Below are 20,966 nucleotides of genomic sequence, written 5' to 3' on the forward strand. Positions count from 1 at the left end.
GCGCATTGTGCACAGTACAGGCCTTAGCGATATATGGGCAGCAATAAAGTGGGATCATGTTAACGAGGAAACATCAACGCTGTGTTATGTAAGCACAGAGGAACAGGGATGAATGGTAATAGCAGGGGAAGGCAGGGGCCCCACACGTCAAGCACTCCACTACCAGAGCTGTTCAGCCTGCCAGCTTCAGTTGGACCTCACCAGCGCGTTCGTTCCCAAATTTTGCGTGAATGCACCAAAACAGACAAAGAAAACAAAACAGCTTCATCGCGCATTGGGGCTACACCAAACAACAACGAACAACTGAAAAGCATCCCTCCTGGCATTCTGCGAATCGCCTCTCAAGTTCGACACGACATGTTTCTGTGACCTACCTCAACACGCTGCGCAGACATCTGAGGCCCTTGATTCACAGTCGGCATATCCTCTCCTTCTGCCTCGGCCTCCTCTGCCACTCCCTCAGCCCCTACCTCTCCTGGAGGGCCCCTCTCCCAGATCCTACCAACCCTCATGACCTCCAAGACAGCTAGTATGGCAGATCACTTGAAGCCGCGGGTGCGGCACACCATTCAAAACACGCAATACACGTATGTACAGCTGCTCCTTGAAGTGCTGTGCAGCGCAGTGCAGCGGTGTTCCAATAGAGAGAAGCATTCTGTGGCTGACCATATCTGTACAGATACAATCTCAACCGCCGCATTCACGATATCAAGACCTACCCTGCTCTCTCCCCACAAGGCTCCTCCATCGTCCTCTACGGTCACGAAAATGGTGTCACCGTCGTCTGGCGAGGTGGCCGTCGACTGAAACCTGCCAAGACCCAACCCCCAAAAACGACACCAGGCAGCAAGCCAAACGGATCTACAGTAGGCGCGGATGATGCCGTCATGATCTTGGACTCTGATGACGAGGAGCCGGCGCCTGCTGCACCAGCCACTTTCGTTGACAGGCCCGAGTTTGAAAAAGAAGCAGTCGAAGATGTGCTTGGGTATTCCGAGATCATTCAGACGTTGGACCTTGCCCTTGGCACCGATGTGTTGCACATCGCAGTCTTGTCGTTAACACCCCGTCCTGGAGGAGAGAGCTCAGGAGATACCGCGATACTGTCTGACAGAATGGTCTTCGCTATAACATGCGCAGCCGGCCCCGCCTACGTGATCACATTGCCGCTCACCCCGCCTTCACACGATAGCAAAGCCCGCGAGGAGCTGCGTACAGATCTTCTGGCCGGCGCCGCGGGCAAGGGCAAGTGGGGGGAGACCTTGACCCAGCTCACGGGCCAATTCAGACACCCCGATGGCATTGCCATCACTCTGGCACGCGACAGGCCGAACAGCTCTGCCTCGAGCGGCCGATCCTCCACGCATCTCATCATCGCCATCCAATCCAAAGACGCGTCGGGCGCACTGCGCCTATGGGATGTTCCCCTCGAGCAGCAGCAAACCGACAACACACCCCTCGAGCCTTTCCAGACCGAGTTTCTCCCGAGCCCGCTGACCGGCATTGCCTTCAATCCGAGTCCATCGCACCCGACCCAGCTCCTTGCCGTGGCGTCTCCACACGCTGTTCGTATCTACGACTATTCGACATCACCTACCCCGCAAGACGACCTTTCCGAAGGGCCTTGGCCTGCGCACGGCTCATGGCTGATCTCTCTCTACGCCCCGTTCATACGTGGCAGTGTCTCGTGCGCAAGAAAGCCGATCGTCGGTGCCAACTGGATCTCGCATGGAAGAGCAATCATGGCCTTGATGGCAGACGGGCAATGGGGAATATGGGATGTCGAGGGCGCAGGGCCCTTGGGCAATGCAAATAGCGACTCGACATCTCTGTTTGGGAAACAAAGTACTGCCTTGCGTGGGGCCGCCCTCACAGCCTTCAACGCATCGGGACAACTGGAAGGCTCGAGTCCGCTTCGAACAGCAGGCTCGCACGGTGACAGTTTTGAGTCCAACAATGACTTCAGTGCGAGCGGTCGTCGGAGCTCCCTGTTGTCTGTGTTCGCCACTGGGCCAGAGCGACTTGCCTCTGTCAAGGGTGGCGTGGAGGTCGCACGACTGCCCAGCTCGCGAGACCTAGTTTCTGGTGAGGAGAGCGTGGTGCTCTGGATCAGTGGTTCTGACGCTCTTGTCTGCGTCGTTCCTGTCGTTGCCAAGTTCTGGGACACGCAGATCCGGCGCAGTGCTGGCGGTGGTGTCAATCTCTTCAGCGGTGCGCAGCCATCACGCATGGTGCGTCTTACAGAGCTCAATGCGGGCCTTCTTGGCGAGCGGCTATGCGGCGTAGATGCAGTGCCCAAGTCCCAACGTCGCCAGCCCGCTGCGTCAGACGGTCTGTATGAAGCCCCGGCAAATGGAAGCACGGGCCTGCCTGTTGAGGTCCTTGTCCGCGGCGAGAGCAGGCTCGTGGTGGTGCAGGACTACCAAGACATCGATACGGCACCATTGCGACACCCCACCCAGAAGAAGAGACTTGTGCTCGCCAACAAGCCCGTGGATCCTGTCAATGCCATCATTGTCCACCAGCGACCCGATGCGCCGAAACTGCCCCACACGTTCGAGAACCTCAGCATACGCCCTAGTACACGTGGGAGTGTGCAAGCACAGTCCACGAGGTTGTTTAGTGAGAGCTTCAGCCAGCCGCATGACAACATGGATGACGAGGCCATGGATCACCAGCCTGCACCCATGAGCCTCCCGTCCCGGCCACGTAATATGGGCCTCGAGTTCATGGATGACCTGGATGCCGCAGCGGACGCCGGCTACGAGTTAGATGCCGAGGATCGCGACGTCGAGAACGAAATCATGGACCTTATGGAGCTTGACTCTCACCTGGAGCAGATGGAAGAGGAGCGCATGCGGGGAACAAAGCGGGTATTCTTCGAGGAGAGTTAGGAATCTTCTACGACGCCTGCCCGTGGAAACCAGCAGCAGCACAAAGACGGCCTGAAGGCGGAGTCCTGGAACGAGGCGGCTAAGGTCAAGCGCGTCCGTTTCGAGGGCCATCTTATCGATACGAGTGAGGACACGAGTGCCGAGCCTTCTGCGTTCGACGTCCAACAGACACCGATGGCTGAGAAGAAAGTCTTTCTCGAGGGATATACCGATTCGCCCGAATTCGCTCATGTCGAAAACCCGGTCGTGTACATGGAGAAGGAGGTGCTTCCTGAGGAGCGCAAACATCACCACAGCCGTGGGCCCTCACACCCTCTCAGTCAAGTCATGAATATAGACGACGAGGCCACATCGCCAGAGAAAGTACCTGGAGACACTGGCCCAAGCGAGGAGATGCACGGCGGCGCGGGCGGCATTAAAGAAGAGCCTATCGTTCTCAGCAGCGATGATGACGAGGACGAAGAGGACGACGGGATGTCACTCGATGAAGAAGAGGAGCTCGGAGAACCGGACGATGACACATTCGAATTTCTCCTTCAGTGAACTCAGGGTGATAATCATCACATCATCAATCGGATGGCGCGATAAGGGAATCAAAGAATATGATCTGTGCAATGGAGGTTTGTACGTTACGATACCCCCGCCACCAACTTAAGGCGGTCACCACAATGCAAAATTTGTTGAATGCAAGGGCTTGAACCCTTTGGCGAAACCATCTCTGTAGGCCTCGCACATCTGTGGAGTCTGCTTTTGGCCTTTAGCCTTTCATTTCCTTATCTCTCCCCCCTCTTCCGCTTCCTGCACATATCCTTTTTCTTTTCCGCACGGCAAGGTGGAGCACAAGGCGAGATTCATCCTTGACCCAGCTCTGTATTCCGAGCGGTAGATCAAACAAACAAGAGCCTCTGGCCGTTGCCTTCCAAGGCATACTGCACCCAGACTCTTTGCGACACCTTTTTTCTCTTGAAAACCACAAAATAGTGAATTGACCATTTGCTCTCCCGACCTTACGGACTCCTGTTTCCCTCTGGCGCGATTTTTCAGGCTGGGGGAGGTGGGCGTGTTGGGGTTGGGTGGTAGGGGTGTCGGTACAATCCTTCCCTTTTCCTTGGGGGTTCTCATGTTGCTGAGTTAGCTGGCTGCTTCACAGTGCCTTTGTTTGTGGGTCCTGCTTCGTCCTCTTCAGGAAATGTCCGTCTGTTGTGCAATGTGCTGGTCATTTTACCCATCCTCCTCCCGTCCTCTCTCTTCCAAGCAGAAGACGAGGAGTGTTCCGATGACAAGCATGTGTTATACCCGTTGACGCAGCATACATGAGTCTCAACATTCGATTGGAATCAGATTACTCATTAAGATGATGCGCGACAGCTCCATGCTTTCTTATTCCCTTTGCATCCCAAATGCCCTCGGTCTCTTCATTGGCCTCCAAGCTGCCAGGCCCCATGGGACCCTGCAGTTGCAATCCAATAAATCAAGGCGCCCACACACCCTGATCAACGGGCCCTATTCCCGGAGCGGAAGCCAGCTCTCGATACGAACCACACTCCTCTCAAGCGAATATGCGACTTGTCAGCAAGAGATGCGGGCTCTCTCGAATGAACGTTGGAGGGAAGCATGGCCCCAGCTGCTTTTCTCTGGGACCGATTAATGGTAACATGTGCGTGGGGGCCTGGGTAAGATTCTCGCAGGAAGATTAAGGTAGGCAGGGTATAGGTGCCTAAGCTTACACAACGCACTCGAGGAACCCCCGCTGCTCTTTTGGCTCGGATGATGAAGTTCGGATTGAGAGAGTACTGAAGGATTTGGCTGTGTATAGAGGAGGGTCTCCCGGACTGAGAAAATGTTTGAGACTTGGGAGATAATAACTTGAAGACCTTGTAGCCCGTGATTATATAGAATTCGAATTGGCATATTATAACATGGCGTGCGGCCCGCAAAAGACATTTAGTTGGCCGGACTCATCACTTGATAAACAACCACAGCACATGTCACACTCCTCACCACAGATATTCATTCCAACCCCTCGCCAACCACCCTTTCCAAGCTGCAGCTGCAGCTAGCCCATCACCCGTCAGCATGACAATAAGTGGATACGAATAAGTGCTTGGCAAATGTAATCTATGCCATCAGCAACGCGACTTGGGGAACAGCCATGGCTGCTGTCAAAAAGTCCGATATCTCCTTCATGGTGCCTTCTGCTGAACCTCCAGTCTTCATTGCCTCTTCTTTTCGCCTCCTTGATGGAACTCAACTTTGCCTTGACTCCTGATCTTACCATGTTGTTTGCATAAGAGTCAAGGGACTTACCACTGCAACTTGATGACCTGGATCTCCAGACACCGTACACGGGAGAGTGTGTAGCACATTCAAAAAAAAAACAACAACCGTAGGACGCAACTCGTGGTACCAACAAAAACCGACGCTCCCGAGACGCGTTTTACCAACAAAGTCCACAACTAAGACAATTCTCTTCGTGTCGACCATTCACCGGTCTGAGAGTATCTTTTGAACGGTTGAGACAGCCACTCATTAGTGGTTGGACTTTCCAAGTGCAATGGCAATTGGGAAAGAAGGCAACGTGAAGTGGGTAGATGTGAGTGAAAACTCTGGTCTCGTGCCACTCTTTCTGCATAATTCCATGAGACGGTCGACGGTTGGATTCGCCTGCCGTGCGAAATACTCTTTATTACACAACGCACTGGCCTACCTTCCCTTTGCTTTGAACGCCACTCCTAGGTTTTCCCCATTACAAACCCTGCAATCCCCACATTCCTTTACTAACACAACCATTCTCTTCCAAAAGGGCCTTCGCGGCATCGCATCGGCCTTGGTCGTGCTCACCCACCTAGCACGGGCCTGGGACGGCGAGCTCTTCGGTGCCACCTCGAAAGAAGGCGCGGCGCCACGATTCTTCCAGCTCCCCTACCTGCGCATCCTCATCCAGGGGCGCATCGGCGTGACCATCTTCGCCTTCGTCACCGGCTATGTCTGCGCCCTCAAGCCCATCAAGCTGTACAAGCAGGGCAACCAGGAGGCCGCGTTCGTCTCCATCAGCAAGTCGGCCCTGCGGCGCTTCCCGCGGCTGTTCTTACCTGCCGCCGCGGCGACCTGTGTGAGCTTTCTCCTGGCCGAGCTGGGCCTGTACGCGGTGGCCAAGCACCAGGACAGCTGGTGGGTGGATGTGCAGTCGCCCAAGAGGTTCGCGTATCTGGGGGAGGCGGTGGTGAATCTGGTCTACAATATTGTCACCACGTGGACACGGGGTGTGAATGACTATGATAATAGCCAGTGGACCCTGTTGCCGCTTCTCAAGGGTAGCATGTGGGTTTATGCCTTTATGGTGGCGACGGCGTATGTCAAGCCCAGGTACCGCATGTGGGCGAGTTTTGGGCTGTGGGTGTACTTTTACTGTGCTTCGGACTGTAAGTGGTTCTATACCTTTTTCCCCTTTACCCCTCCGTCACCAAAGGTTAAGAAAGGATTCTCGATAAAACCCCGGCTGAAATGTTTGTCTTTGATTTTCTAGCGGCTTTCGGAATGCAATTCTTCTGGGGCACACTCATCGCCGACCTGCAGAATCATGAGCCCTTCACGGCTCTCATTGCCAGCCGCCCACGAGCGAGCGCCATCATCTCTGGCTTTCTGTTGTTCATAGGTCTCACATTCGCGTCGTACCCAGAAGGACACGCCGAGTGGATGGGTTGGTCGAGAACCCTGCTCAGCATCATGAGGCCGATCCTCCCGAACAACCCGGACTTCCCACGGTTCGCAAGCGGCATTGGTCTCGAGTTCATCTCCATCGGCATCGTATTCAGTCCATTCCTGCAGAAGGCGCTGAGCAGCAGGTACCTGCTGTTCCTGGGCAGGATGAGCTTTGCCGTGTACCTCCTGCACGGCCCGCTGCTGAAGACGGTGCTTGTGTGGATGCTGTATGGCGTGCAGACGCTCCCTGACCACGAGAACGATAAGGGCGAGATGGTCATTACGAGGCTGAAGTATCCCGGAAACCTGACTCTTGTGGCCTGGCAGATCGTGTGGCTGCCGATGTTATATGGCATTGCGAGCCTGTGGATGAACCACGTCGATCCGGTCTGCGAGAGGTTGACCAACAGGTTGGTTGAGTACGTCAAGCTGGACGCATCAGAGAAGGTGTCTGTGTTGCCTACGACGAGGTGATTGGAGGTTTGGCTACAGGGAAAGAAGAGCTTGCATGCTAGACATTGATCTTCAAAAGGTGGGATTTCATGATCATTATGACCTCTTATTACGAAAGCGTGCGTGGAGACTTGCACAAGCGAAACATGATTTTGATGAGAGATAAAGTTCTGCGTTTTTCCAAGACCAGTTTCTTTTCAGAGGGCAATGACCGTTGAAGAATAGCGAAGGCAAATTGAGAAACCACTTATAATCAGACTATGATAAATTAATCGCGTTGGAAACAGCCGATTCGTTAATGTCTCGAACATCCGCCAAAATCGCGAGCGGGAAGAGACAGAAAGATTCGTAGATTAAGGACACTACTAAATGAGCCATGTTTATATAATAGAATAAAGGATGTCTCTAAGCCTGCGCCCGGCAACAGTAAAGCCACCGGCCCGTGAACCTTATCGGGTTGAAGAATATCTAACGCCGGGCCTGCTGGAAGTAATCAATCGGCAGTGTTCCGCTTTCGCTTACCTTGTTTTCCTCCTACTGAGAAGGGCCTGAAAATCGGAGCAAACGGAGTTTTAAAGACAAGGTGCTGGCCTCGACCGTAGCGACAAATCAATCGGACTCTCGCTGTGACTTTATATACTATTTTGACCTTACGGACGCATACAATCAAGTGAATTCGCTTGGACTCATAAGGCCGGCAGCGAAGAAGGAAAGGAAACCAAAACCATAAAGCGGATCTCGGCTCACTACTTTTTATAGAATCCCGGTCTAAAGCGCCTCTTAGGATTTCAAATCGCCGCCAGGCCTTATCAAAGTCTCTCCAACCGCGTCCGCAATTCCTCGACGCGTTGTCCACAACTGAAACATCGAGAGATCGTGTCAGCATTTCAACATGGCACAACCAAATGGGCTTGCAGAGGATGCACCAAAGGATATCCTACTAACCATGTACCCTGCACCGCGGCGCGCGGCGTGGGAGGAAAGCCTGCTGCAAAAATGCCCTGGGAAGCTAGACATCCGCTTCGCAAGCACCACGAGGCCAGACGGCACACCCATCAAGCCCTCAGAGCAAGATCCCGCTGTGTTTGAGGGCGTGACGATGCTCTTCTCATACATGCCAGCGCCTGCAGGTGCGTTGACGGCCCAATCAGGATTAATCTTCCTTCGCCCTTCCTTTTTGATCTGGCAATTCTGGGGTTGTTCAGCTCACTGATGGTGGACGCACAGAACACGTACCAAAACTTCGATTCGTCCAGGTGACCTCGGCAGGGACGGACCTTTGGGCTAATCACCCCAAGTATCTGGATAAGAGCGTGACTTTTTGTACGACCAGTGGTTCTTCTGCGTGAGTTCTACAGAATACAGCTTGGTTACTGGGGTAAGATTTGAGCCCTGCTGATGAAAGACACTATTGGCAGGCCTCAAATCGCCGAATGGGTTCTTGGAAGTTGGCTCAGGTTCCGCAATGATTTCCCCAGGTATGAAGCGCAGCAGAAACAGTGCACTTGGGCAGTGGCGCCCACCACAGCCTGGGCAGCAGACTCCATCAATGCACGAGTGTAAGTCACTTGATCATCCATTTCCTGGCCGTACGTTGCGTTTCAAACACTCACTTCTCACTGACTGATTTCATTCCTAGTGGTATTCTCGGCTATGGCGCCATCGGTCGCCAAGTTGCTCGCGTATGTAAAGCAATGGGCATGGAAATCCTGGCTTTCACCTCCACTCCTCGGCTCACACCCGAATCTCGCCGCGACCGTGCCTATTGCGTGCCCGGGCTCGGCGACCCAGAGGGAACCCTCCCCAGCGAGTGGTTCCACGGCACGACCAAGGACGACCTGAACAAGTTCCTGGCACAGGACCTCGACATGCTCGTCCTCTCGCTCCCGCTGACCAAGGCCACCGAGAAGTTCATCTCGACGGAGCAGTTCGACATCCTGAGCGCCAAGAAGACGTTTGTCGTGAACATTGCACGCGGCCCGATCGTCGACACGGAAGCCCTCATCGATGCTCTGGAACAGGACAAGATCCGCGGCGCGGCCGTGGATGTTACGGACCCGGAGCCGCTGCCTCGGGACCATGCGCTGTGGAAGGCTAAGAATTGTTTGGTCACGCCTCATGTCAGCTGGCAGTCGACGGGACAGTTCAAACGGGTTTTGGACATCCTCGCTGTGAATGTGGAGCGGTTCTTCAACGGCGAACAGTTGGTGAATGAGCTCAAGAGGTGAACATGGGAACAAGCATCGAATTTTACTGGGCTTCATTACTTGGCGTATACGGGGGGGTTGCATACGTGCGTCAGGGGGTTTTCTAGAATCTCTGGGTATTTAGACGATAGTGTAGACTGCATTTCCTTGTGCATAACTGCATGCATACCAGCCAAGTTGCTTCAGAAGCTGGTCCAAAAACCTACGTCGTACTACTCTTCAAAATCGGTACAAAAATGGCCGCTTTTACTCGCCATCCTCTGGAAGCACATATCCGTCCGTGCCTTCATCGCTTCTCTCCACATTGATCTCCTCCCACTCGACACCATTCATCGCCCTGATATACAGGGGGCGGATCCGCCTCTGCTGCTCCACGAATTTCTGCTTCGCCTCTGGCAGTTTACCAACCAGCTCTTGTGGAGGTCCCAGCGGCACACCATAGCATGCCACGCCGCAGGTCTTGCAGAAAGGAGCGAGGTTGAACTTCCGGCCGAATGCGTAGGCCGTGGTGTTGTCTTCTCCCACAAGAGTGACTTGGTCTTTGTCGGGGTAAATGCTAGCAGCTGCCCGCTGTAAAGAGGTCACACCATGATATTAGTGGGCCTGGATGGATTAGTTTTGAAGGGAGTCAACATACCCTCACACATATGCTACAGTTGTCCTCCTTGATCTGAACATCCTTGAGAGCAGGTGTCACCACGGTGAACGCCACTGTCCCGCACTGGCAGGACCCAGTATAGACCCTCTTCTTGGTCTCATCATCGGAGGATACGTTCTGTGCCAGAGAATCGGGGAGCGGAACGGGTGTCTCTTTGATGCTCGCAGAGGTGCTAGAGAACCAATGTTAAGTGAGCACATCATGATCATTATCTGCCGAAGCCTAGGGGTCGAGCGCAAACTCACTCTATTGTCTCAACTTCGGTCTTGAAAGGGTTCACACCAATGAATGTTCGGATCTGCCGTCGGACAATACTTCAGCTTATCATCACCGCAAGCCGTCCATTGTGTTTTCGAAGAACTTACATTGACTCCTAATTTGCCCTCCAGCGGTCCTGTTTTATGAGTTCCATAGAGACCCGTTCCACAAGAAGTACAGAACTGTTAAGCCCAAGTTAGAGCATGAACACCAACCATAATTCAACTAAACTCCACCCTGCTCAAATCAACAAACCTCGTGCCTCAAAGCCTCCGTCTCAAATTCCCCCAACGTATCAGCACCGCCTTTCGTGTACTGCACGTGACCCTCGCCTGGAAACGCCCATAGATAGCCCGACTTGTGGCATAGGCTGCAATTGCACCCCGTCGCTCGAGTGATCGCGGGCACCGTGACCTCGAACCTGTTCCTACCACAGTGGCAGTTGCCCTTGTACGAGGTCAGATCGCCGGGACGACTATCTCCATCTGCGTGCTGTTGTGGGCTTGACTTGGACAAGCGACGACTTATACTCAATCCCGTCTCTTGTCGTACGACAGGCATGTTTACACAGTTTGCTTTACTGGGGTTGCCAGTCGCGTAGGTTCGCAAGCCAATTGCTGTTGTTTTTAACAGCAGCAGTCGAGAAGGAAGGGGGATTTTTGTGAAGCGGGTCCTAGCAAGGAAACTTGACGTTTGGCTCGAATATATACTGCACAGTTAGCTGCATCAGGTGCGGCGCAGCAAGGCTCTTGTCCAAAAAGAGACTCGATTCTGACGTGACTCTAGCTCGTCAGCCCCCAAGCCTGAAGGGGTGTTCCCCGAAGGGCATGTTATCGGGCCCTTGTACCCTTTTGTGCATGCAAAGCTGAAAACTAAGGGTTTCAGATCTTCAACAAGCGTCTTATTGTCTAGTAATTACCAGATAAACCTCATCATTGGAATGGCCAAGGCGTATGTGTTGCCAATGTTCCAGAGTAGCAATACATTACCCGTGTGATGAAATGATTTGAAGTGGTCGGCAACTCTGCCGTGGAATCTTCAAACTCCGTAGCGCCTCAATGAACCTCGGGATGCTGATATCGATGCTGCAACAGGGAGCAAAGTGAGGAAGGATAAAGCTTGGATTATATTTAACATCTAGGCGAGCATTCAGCCAATGAAGCGCAATCTGAAAGAGTAGATATGCCAATTGAAGATATTTATCTCGGTTTAGAAGGTCAAAAAGTCATTGCGCTAAGCACTCGTCAATTTCGTATGAACTTGGTGTCCTGCATTATGCTCAAGTAAACAATGACTCAATTTGAGAAACACATTGTTGTTCAACTATCACACTCAAATGGTGCAAGTAATCTGATAGAAGTGGAATACAAAATATCTGTGCAAAAGCAGTCCTGCTGAGATAGGCCAATTACACAACGTTAGAGAAAGACATTATGGATGCTTCGTCCCATGCCCCCCGACTTTCGGACTCCCCACTAGCCGTTCTTAGGTATTGTAGGCCTCCACAGCATGTGGGTTGCGAATAGCAATGCGGAGAGTGCTGAGCTGGTGGCATCCTTTGAAATCCCGCTCCCGTCTTACTGCCGGTAATCCGCCGGCGTTATCATTTCTCATCACAAAAGTGGTCTTGACGATAGCCTGATCTGTTCATTGACGGGCGCGAAAACCAAATAGACGACGACGACAACGTCTGAAATCGAGTCTTGCCTGGCGCACGCAGACATGAACGGCCAGATAGATGCTCCGCAGGCCATCGCGCCCACCGAAAAGGAACGCCAGGCGGGGGTCTACTCGCCGCGCAACTTGCAGAAGGTGCTTGGGGCGCTGCACCGAGATGGCCTGGTGGTTTTGAGGGATGTCATTGACAAAGATCATATCGATGCGCTGAACGATAACATGTGCAAGGAGGCCGAGAGGATGATGTCCGACCCGAACCAGGCGTATAATCAGAACGTAAAGTGTAAGATGCGCACCCGGCTGCTTGACTACTTATCTCTTCGACATGCGAGGTGGGCTGGACTGACTGTGCTATCCTGAAGCAAATTTCTTGCAAAGACCACCGGTGACGGATGCGGCCCATCTTCACGAAGACATATACTTCAATTCTTTCCTCCTGCAAATCGCCAACGCGTGAGTACTTTAGCAGCGCCTGCAGAGATGTTGGATCGTGCTGTTGTTGACCTGGCCTACAGCTATTTGGGATCGAAGCCCATCTGGAACTGGCTCACATCCAACACGGCCCTGGCAAACACCGCCGGTATGCGTCAGCCCGAGCACAAGGACTCAAACTTTGATCACCCCCTCTGTCCATACTACTTCATCGCCAACATCCCCCTCTGCGACTTTTCCGTCGAGAACGGCGCGACGGAATTCTGGCTGGGGTCCTCCGTCTACACAACAATGGAGGACCAGCAGACCGTGGAACAGGACTGCACAGTCTCGAACAAGGCTTATAAAGCAGGTGCCCGCATACCCTGGATCGCAGAAGGGCCCAAGGAGGCCCGGAGGGCTGTTCGTCCGCCACTTCAGCCGGAGGCTCACCGCGGGGATATTATGATCCGGGATCTGCGAACATGGCACGCTGGTATGCCTAATAATTCTGACAAGCACCGGATTATGCTAGGACTGGGGTATCAGGTGAGCACCAGAGATAATCATCAATCATGATGAACTCCAAGAGAAAGGGGCATTCAGGCTGACTGACGCCATCTTTAGAGCCCGTTTCATCCAAACTTTAAACAGCGTCTCCATCTTCCTCTCTCGCAGGAGGAGTTCTTCTTGGGGCAGTCTAAGGGCAGGATAGAAGTTAGGGCCAACTTTTATGACGATGACGAGTTCTCGAAAACGAAAGCCGACACAATGTTTGATATTTGTCCTCAGTATGGGTCTGATGAGTAGGAATTCTTTTGGATTATCTGAAGGGCGGGATGGGCAATGTCGTACGAGACGCCAGTTTATAACAATGACAAGCCTATGTGTCGAAATGCCTTTAACCTGAAGAATGATCATTTCGTGAAGAATCCCAGTGGTGATCAGATATAGTTGATGTAGCGCGACTTCGGCAGCAGACAACGTTGGCAACATCAATGCACCGCAGCTGCCGTACATTTACCGGTTACGGTAATCTGAGATGATCAGTCTCGCTGTCACTCAGGAGGTCTTTGTTTTTGCATGTTCATTGCGCGAAAGGGAACACTGATCGTCATTTTTTATGACAGCATGCCGATTAGAATTGACGCTCGGAAGTCAATTCTAAAACGCCGAGGAACAGCTGTTGCATCGAAATTACCTAGTATTGAACTATCGGCACGAGTGCCTGCAAGATCGAATCTATTGCTTCTAGAAGGAAGTTTACGAATCCCAAGATGTTTCAACTAAGATACAAGTTCCTCGGTCCTTGCCTAGCAATGTTGCGGTAGGGAGTAGCGTCCGATTCAGAGACGGGCGTCCCTCACGCGTCAATAGTCTTCGCCTAGAGGCCAACAAGACCCAGCGGTGCGGATTTCCGTCCTACCTGTAGCATAGCGATATGTAGAGTAGGACCTGGGGTGGGCTGTTGTATGCCTGTTCCGGGCTAGAGGACCGAATATGATTCAAACTCTAAATTCAGCCTGCAGGTACTGTGGTACATGCAGGAGCGTTGTCTCCACTGGTCTAATTTACCATGTTGCATTGCCAACGATAGCCGTGAGAGCCATCGTAAGATCCAAGTCCAGGATGAGGCGGAGAATAAATCCCCCTTCGAGCGAGCCACCCGAAAAGCAGCAGAGATGATTAGCATACTTCATCAGGTACCATAATGCATACCCTGATTCTCGACAAAACCAAGAAACATCTCGGGTCTACTTCTCTACACAAGAGTGGGCCTCGTTTGAAGTACATAGACGTATAGCGCGCGCGCGCGCGCGCCGAGAACTATTTCTTGGAGGGGCCATTGGCTCCTGGCCCAAACAACCAATGGAAGAATCGTGGAGGTTCAGCTGGCACCAGAAACATGTTTGCGATGTGGGGGAGGAATTCACTAGTCAAAAAACACCCCCCCCTTTCTGGACTTTCTACAAGCACTTTACTTCTGACCACGGTATGTATTTGCGGGCCGACCACAGCCACCGGATGTTGACGACATCGGGATGGCACCCGGAACCAACAACCATAACGCGTGGATCTCGACGGGCCGGCTGCTCATCCAAGAATGGAATGCTCCCGAACTATCGGTCCCTTATTCGTGTACATGCGTACATTAGAGAATCCCTTATTAAGAGAATGTGTGCTCATCTTACCTCACTGATGCCACCCTTTCCAGACATCTTGATCACTGTCACTCATTGATGACTGCCTCTCGTCGTTTCTTGATCTCTTGTATCTGCAAGCTTCTGTCCTTGAATTTTGCCCATTAACCTTGACGATTTCCCTCACGCCATGTTGGTGAAATACCAGCTTGCGGCTCTGGCACTTGCAACAGTGACCAATGCTGCCCCCTTCTCTGGCACACATGTCTGCGAAAAGCGTCTCGCCAGCAGCTATGACTACGTGATTGTCGGTGCAGGTGCAGCCGGCTTGACCGTGGCCAATAGGCTTTCTGAGGACAGCAGTAAGTCGTATACCCTACATGCGTGTTGGCATCCTAACCTTCAAACCAACCTTTGTATGGCAAGACTAAATGACAAACTTTCATGATGATGCAGGCGTCACCGTTCTTGTGATCGAGGCTGGAGACTTGTGAGTTTGAAAGCCCCCTTGGACAGAGTCGAATCACATACATGAATCTCTAGAATGAAGACTGACTAGCGATTTTATAGCGACCAGGACGAAGACTACATCACCATCCCGGGACTGGCTGGCGGAGCGATCGGCACCAAATACGACTGGAACATCAGCTACGCAGCGAATCCCGAATTGCAGGGTCGAGAAGTGTCGATCCCCCAGGGCAAGATTGTCGGGGGTTCGACAAAGCTGAACCGCATGGTCTTCGACCGAGGCTCGAAAGCAGACTTTGATGCTTGGGCTGAGCTGGGTAATGCCGGCTGGGACTATGATGGCCTGTATCCGTATTTCAAAAAGGTTTGCATACTTTGATCAGGGTGTTTAGAAAGAGAAAAAGAAGAAGAAAAAAGACCAAGGAAGGCTAACTTTTCTCAACAGCAAGAGAAATTTACGGCACCCGATGCGGATATTGTCGCCGAGTACGGTGTTGAGATCGACCCAAGCTCGCACGGCTATTCTGGTAATATCCAGGTCAGCTATTCGCCGTTTTTCTGGCCATTGACGCGTAAGTCCTGTCCTTCTTTTTCTTCTTCATTTCTTTTCCTTTCTTAAGTTTGCGTATGAATGCGCCTCTCTCCACGTATGTCTAATATCATCTTCAAGACAACATTGTCAATGCAACGGAGGAATTGGGAATTACTATTCCGAAGGACCAGGCCTCTGGAGAACCGATTGGAGGCTATTTCTGCCCTCATGATATCGATCCAGTCACCATCACACGGTCTTCTGCAGAAGAGGCTGAATACGATGGTGTGAAGAATCGTACAAACCTCCATCTCATTACCGGGCAGCAAGTAACGCGGCTGCTCATCGACTCATCCAATGGCACGGCCAAGGTCACTGGTGTGGAGGTAAGATAACTCAACAACATACTCAACAACTACTTGTTCAAGAAACCATCCAGACTAACTCCAAATCAGTACGCAGCATCCGTAGATGCGGAGAGGTCGACAATCTCCGTGGGCAAAGAAGCCATCTTGGCTGCTGGGTCAATTTTCACGCCCCAGATCCTCCAAGTTTCCGGGATTGGGTCAAGCAGTCTCCTTGAGGAGATTGGTGTCTCAACAGCCGTGGATCTGCCAGCTGTTGGGCAAAATTTCCAGGATCATGTTCTCCTGTACACGGCTGCTACAGGTGAGTCTATTCAATATTTCCTCTTGTTACACCACTCAGAGAGCACCTGTTTGACAAAATCCTCAACTCTAAGTGGCCACCGACGAAATCACGAGCGGTGATCTCACTAGCAATGCTACATTCGCGGCCGAAGCACTGGCAGAATACGAACTAGACAAGACAGGGCCCTACTCTACCCCCACCGGTGACTTCTTACTGTTCTTGCCTCTGACTACAATCACCAACGATACCTCCATCGCTGCTCAGGCCACCACGCAGAATGGAACGCAGTACCTCCCAGCTGACACGCCCGCCGAGGTGGTCGCCGGCTACGAGAAACAGCAGGCCGTCATGAACAGCCGCCTGAACAGCACAGACTCAGCCATCATGGAGTATATCTGGGACACAGGCTCTCTGGTTCTCGGACTCGAGCACCCTTACTCCCGCGGTACCGTCCGCGCAGGCTCGAACAGCACCTTCGATGCACCCATTGCCACGCCCGGCTACCTGTCCAACCCAATTGACGTGCAGGTCCTGATCGAAGCGGTCAAGTATACCAGGACCATCAGGGACACCGCTGCCATCCAGGCCCTGCTGCCCGTCGAGACTTCGCCAGGGCTGAACGTGACGAGCGATGCGGATCTTGAGAACTTTGTCCGGGCGAACTCGGCTACGCTGTACCACCCGTCTGGGAGCTGCAAGATGGGACCACGGGAGGAGGGAGGCGTCGTGGACACTTCCTTGAAGGTGTATGGGACGAGCAACCTGCGGCTTGTGGATGCCAGTGTGATTCCGTTGATGCCGGCGACACATCTCATGACAGTTGTCTATGGTATTGCAGAGAAGGTATGGTTCCCCCATCTCGGTAACCTCATCTTTACGTTCTTGCGTGAACAGTGCTAACTTTTGACTTTTCTATAGGCTTCTGATATCATCAAGGGCGTGTCACCATGAGCAACTGATGAATAGCTGAGAGACTTGAGATATTCATTTACATTCTAGTGGACATATTAAATATACTTTTTGAATTATAAAACATCAGATTTGGCCGTCCGATTGCTAAGCTTCGAAGAATCAGTTCGTTCTCTCTCGTACAGAGACGATATTTCCCTGTGGAATACGGATAGAACCACAAATTGTCCCTTGGGACAACTCGTATAGCCACGATCAGTATCATGAGCTTTTGCAAGCCCATCAATTTAAACAACAACCAGCAAGGTGCCACAAACTCAGCACGCCAGAAACACGAGGCCTGCCAATTTCCGATTTGTCAATATCCAAGATGGCCAATCCACTTTCACCGCCCTTGACTCATGAAGCACCTTTACCTCTTCAATTTTTCATCCACATTGGCAAGATGGCCGAGCGGTCTAAGGCGCCACGTTCAGGTTCTTCAAACTTGAATATCTCTTCGTGGTCTCGCAAGAGGCGTGAGTTCGAATCTCACTCTTGTCAATTTACTTTTTGTAGCTGCCATCTTACAGGTTTTGTTGGGAGACATGATTCCATGGAACGTAGGCCGGTTTACGGAATTGCATTTTGATTGACTCTTGGTGGTCCGTCCTCTCTCTCTTCTTCTTTCTCTTTTGACGCATTCTATGAGGACGTGAGGTATTGTCGGGGGAAAGAAGAACGGAAAGAATCCTGTCAAATCAATATCAGTGGTCATGTCTTGTTCTGTTACTGGCTTAACACCATCGTCAAAATATATAGATAAATTCCCCGTACAGCAAGAGTTCACCTCCTTTAGCAGTTTAGAGATGATATTTGAAGTCCAGCTCACGGTCTCCAGTCTTGACTTTTCTTGTGTCTTGAATCTCTCCCCTGGCAATCTTTTCCTTGTTCCTCGTCTGGCGAGAGATATACAGTGCCTTACACGCAATGACCAGCTGCGCAACACCAATAGACCCCAAGCTGAACGCATTGCCCAGCGTATAAGGGGCTTTCCGGTAGATCTGACCCGCCACAATCCCTGCACAGTTGCCCAGGGTCTGCTGGAACCCGATGGCCGCCGCCCTCCTATAGTGTGGCGCGACGTTGACGTTTAGCCAGGTCAGGTTGATGCCGGGGCCGTTGTAGGCGGCGATGGCGCAGAGAAAAGTGCCAAAGAACTTGACGCCGTTGGACACGGGGCTGAGAATGAGGGCGTAGCCGATCACGCCGATGAAGTTGGCAAAGACGAGGAAGGGCGAGCGCAGGGTGAAGCGGTCCGAGGCGAAGGAGAGGGCGAGGAAGCTACCGCCTCCGACAATGTAGACGGGAATGGTGAGATACTGGGCCTGCAGGGAATTGTAGCCCATGGATTCGATGATGGAAGGGAGAAACGTGGAGAAGCCGTAGAGGAGGATGTCTTGACAGAACTGAATGGCGCCGCTGGTGAGAAGAGAAGAAAAAGGAATATGTTAGCGAGGAATCCCTTCTGATAATATTATGCTCTACTGTGAGAACAGAGAGGGAGATTGAATAGTTGCTTACCTCAACCATAGCTTGGGGTCACGAAGCGTGATAAAGATCTCCTGCCAGCTAAACTCCTCGGTGCCCATATACCGAGCACGCTGCTGGGCGCGAATACCCATGAGCGCTTTCTCGCGGTCATTCAGGAAATATGCGTTGCTTGGGTCGTTGGGTAGACCAAACCAGACGATCAGGGCGACCACCATGCTGAAGATGCCCTCGATAATGTAAACCCACCGCCAGCCTGCATATCCGCCGACACCATCCATCTTCAGGATGAGGTACGCGAGCAGGCCACCAAAGGCACCCGACAGGGCCGTACACACGAAGAGGTATGAGACACGCCTCGCTTGTTCCTCTCGCTTGTACACCATGGTCAAGTACAGGTTCAACCCCGGGAACAAGCCGCCCTCGCATGCACCCAGGACCAGCCGCGCAGCGTACATGCCGCCGATGCTGGTGATGAAGCCGGAAAATATGGTGGTCAGCGACCAGATGATGCAGAGGCCCGTCATCAGGATGCGCGGCGTGATTTTCTTCAGCGCGATGGCCCAGGGCGCCTCGACGAGGACGTAGGTGGCGTAGAAGATGGAGACGGCCGTGGAGATCTCCTCGGTGCTGGCGTGGATGTCCTCGGGCATGCCGGCCACCTTGACGTTTCCGATGTTGGAGCGGTCGAGAAAGCATGAGAGGTAGACGAGCATAATGACCGGCACGAAGAAGAGGTCCAGCTTCGCGAGCAGCTTGCGCTCCTCGGCCGGCTCGATGGTCTCGATGACCGTCGACGACGCCGCCGCGCCTTGGTCGGCTGACATGGGCCGCTTCTCCATCATGTCGCCCTTGGTGGACAGGTTGTCCAGGGATGGCTGTGCTGACATGCTTTGTGGGGATGCTGGCTTGCTTCAAGCTAGATGCTCTGATCGGCAAAAGAAGAAAAAGAGAAAGGAGGAAGAAGAGGTCCTTGTCTTTGCCTTTCTTAAGCTCTCAAGACATGACAATCGCTTTAATTTTGGTTTTGAAACCCTTTTATCAAAGTGCTCATAGCCTCATCAATAATAAGAATATAAATGATAGTGATTGTACATAGTATTGGTGGTTCCGGCATATGGAGAAGCTACCCGATGGAGCAGAGGAGAAACAGTTTGAGATAAGCCGAAGGGGGGCATCCGTGGGATGGTCGCGCTATCAATCAATTAGGTATAATAGGGGTATAAGATAGTAGCATCGCCCGATCGGAGGGGAAACAAAGCGTCTCCACACTGGCGAACGTTGACATTATCAGCTCATGACGCTCACTGCTGCTCAACGTCTCTCGCGGTCTCGTGCCGACTCCGATCCCCTCCCCCAAGGATTACCTCGCCGCTAAGACATCATCGGTGGGCCATGCCGCCTGGTGGTTCATTAGCAGTGGTCGTTGGGGGAGGCAGACAGGCGATCGGAGAGGTTTCCCGACGTGTGGGGCAGAAATGAAATGCTTATAAGCCCTATGAAACTCCATTAAGTAAATCGCATATGCACTTATCACAATTTAGCGCAATTGGTCGCGAAGGGCAGAATCAGTGTCAAGTATCAAAGCGATTGGAATAAGGATCAGGTAGCTATTGGCGACCGAAGTATTTCCAATCGCCCCAAGATGTAGTGCTATATGTTGTATGTATAAATTATTGAGCTGAAGCAAAGCAGAGGTGAACACCCAGGAGATGCATATTTTTATTCCTAGCCGTGTTCGCTTGTGCTGGCACATTTACCCGATAATCACCACCGGTAGTTATCATGAAAGCCTTCAGGAGTAAGTTTCTGTCAAGATCCTCGGCTGAGTGTCATAAGCGATATGATGATTAGAACCAACTGTGCACTGTGACCTACATCCCTTCCTGCAACCGGAATAATTACAATGCCATGCATCCCTTGTACTTTGCCTCAAACGCAGGTTATCAACAGCATTTTTCTCAGTCATAGACTTCTCTCGAATGTAGATCGCAAGCGATAATAAGAGTACTTAGTAAACACGACTATAATTATCTGCCCATTGAGTCTAAGTACTTATACAAGTGAACAGTGTTGACTAGGAATTGACCCATATTTATCACACAACGGCGCCTCATCAGGTCATACAATACGGCCCGTAGAACACGACCTGCATTAACTGATGTTAGTTGGTCAACTCTGGAATGTCAGTCCTCGAGAATTTACTTCTTCGGTGGGATGGTACCACTGCCAAGTTCCAGAAGACGCCTAATCGGCTTCACCCAACTTCAATAGGCTGACCTCGGTGTCACTCCCCGACGAGGCTGGTCTGGTGGTCTTTTCAGTTGCTACGTGAAACCGCTTCGGTGTGGCTTTTTTAGCTCTCATGGAAGTGTTGACCATACCAAAGCTGGGAAAGGTGACATGCACAATCAGCGAGCACTGCATACGAAGTGTTTACCCCGGCGTTAAAGTGCTTCAGTATATGCATTTATA

General features: G+C 52.1%; 7 protein-coding genes and 1 non-coding gene across 8 annotated transcripts; 6 read left to right on the top strand and 2 right to left on the bottom strand.

Annotated features, from left to right (window-relative positions):
- Positions 1 to 671: 671 nt before the first annotated feature.
- Positions 672 to 2,894, top strand: M406DRAFT_48515 (uncharacterized protein; the record flags this gene model as incomplete). Its single annotated transcript, XM_040924367.1, has 1 exon — positions 672 to 2,894. A coding segment is annotated over one exon (2,223 nt), but the record flags the coding sequence as incomplete, so codon positions are not given.
- A 2,235-nt stretch (positions 2,895 to 5,129) lies between these two features.
- M406DRAFT_279359 (uncharacterized protein) lies at positions 5,130 to 7,309 on the top strand. The gene is made up of 3 exons (XM_040918382.1): positions 5,130 to 5,487; positions 5,698 to 6,316; positions 6,421 to 7,309. The coding sequence occupies exons 1-3, from the start codon at positions 5,449 to 5,451 to the stop codon at positions 7,068 to 7,070; spliced, it is 1,308 nt and encodes a 435-aa protein (XP_040774263.1). The 5' UTR covers positions 5,130 to 5,448; the 3' UTR covers positions 7,071 to 7,309.
- A 1,427-nt stretch (positions 7,310 to 8,736) lies between these two features.
- On the top strand, positions 8,737 to 9,511 carry M406DRAFT_357007 (uncharacterized protein). The gene has a single exon (XM_040923573.1). The coding sequence runs from the start codon at positions 8,744 to 8,746 to the stop codon at positions 9,275 to 9,277; it is 534 nt and encodes a 177-aa protein (XP_040774264.1). The 5' UTR covers positions 8,737 to 8,743; the 3' UTR covers positions 9,278 to 9,511.
- On the bottom strand, positions 9,503 to 10,733 carry M406DRAFT_73921 (uncharacterized protein; the record flags this gene model as incomplete). Its single annotated transcript, XM_040925674.1, has 5 exons — positions 9,503 to 9,826; positions 9,894 to 10,086; positions 10,160 to 10,212; positions 10,280 to 10,354; positions 10,428 to 10,733. The coding sequence occupies 5 exons, from the start codon at positions 10,731 to 10,733 to the stop codon at positions 9,503 to 9,505; spliced, it is 951 nt and encodes a 316-aa protein (XP_040774265.1).
- A 1,161-nt stretch (positions 10,734 to 11,894) lies between these two features.
- On the top strand, positions 11,895 to 13,150 carry M406DRAFT_292947 (phytanoyl-CoA dioxygenase family protein; the record flags this gene model as incomplete). Its single annotated transcript, XM_040919060.1, has 5 exons — positions 11,895 to 12,132; positions 12,212 to 12,302; positions 12,365 to 12,590; positions 12,669 to 12,809; positions 12,888 to 13,150. 5 exons carry the CDS (start codon positions 11,895 to 11,897, stop codon positions 13,068 to 13,070), a joined length of 879 nt encoding a protein of 292 aa, XP_040774266.1. The 3' UTR covers positions 13,071 to 13,150.
- A 1,441-nt stretch (positions 13,151 to 14,591) lies between these two features.
- On the top strand, positions 14,592 to 17,003 carry M406DRAFT_340915 (putative oxidoreductase; the record flags this gene model as incomplete). The annotated part of the gene is made up of 9 exons (XM_040921602.1): positions 14,592 to 14,633; positions 14,679 to 14,763; positions 14,858 to 14,891; positions 14,972 to 15,233; positions 15,315 to 15,441; positions 15,540 to 15,787; positions 15,857 to 16,070; positions 16,144 to 16,895; positions 16,971 to 17,003. The coding sequence occupies 9 exons, from the start codon at positions 14,592 to 14,594 to the stop codon at positions 17,001 to 17,003; spliced, it is 1,797 nt and encodes a 598-aa protein (XP_040774267.1).
- A 397-nt stretch (positions 17,004 to 17,400) lies between these two features.
- M406DRAFT_t88 lies at positions 17,401 to 17,504 on the top strand. Its single transcript has one exon. It is a non-coding gene; the product is annotated as a tRNA-Leu (tRNA).
- A 299-nt stretch (positions 17,505 to 17,803) lies between these two features.
- On the bottom strand, positions 17,804 to 19,318 carry M406DRAFT_292948 (MFS general substrate transporter; the record flags this gene model as incomplete). The annotated part of the gene is made up of 2 exons (XM_040919061.1): positions 17,804 to 18,422; positions 18,525 to 19,318. 2 exons carry the CDS (start codon positions 19,316 to 19,318, stop codon positions 17,804 to 17,806), a joined length of 1,413 nt encoding a protein of 470 aa, XP_040774268.1.
- Between the last annotated feature and the right edge of the window lie 1,648 nt (positions 19,319 to 20,966).

Source organism: Cryphonectria parasitica, assembly GCF_011745365.1.
Source record: "Cryphonectria parasitica EP155 unplaced genomic scaffold M406scaffold_6, whole genome shotgun sequence".
Classification (NCBI taxonomy): domain Eukaryota; kingdom Fungi; phylum Ascomycota; class Sordariomycetes; order Diaporthales; family Cryphonectriaceae; genus Cryphonectria; species Cryphonectria parasitica.

Coding starts and splice junctions, on each gene's coding strand:
- M406DRAFT_279359 (XM_040918382.1), top strand. CDS start 5,449: ATGGCAATTGGGAAAGAAGGCAACGTGAAGTGGGTAGAT. Junction 5,488..5,697: donor GCAACGTGAAGTGGGTAGAT/GTGAGTGAAAAC, acceptor CTCTTCCAAAAG/GGCCTTCGCGGCATCGCATC. Junction 6,317..6,420: donor CTTTTACTGTGCTTCGGACT/GTAAGTGGTTCT, acceptor TTGATTTTCTAG/CGGCTTTCGGAATGCAATTC.
- M406DRAFT_357007 (XM_040923573.1), top strand. CDS start 8,744: ATGGGCATGGAAATCCTGGCTTTCACCTCCACTCCTCGGCTCACACCC.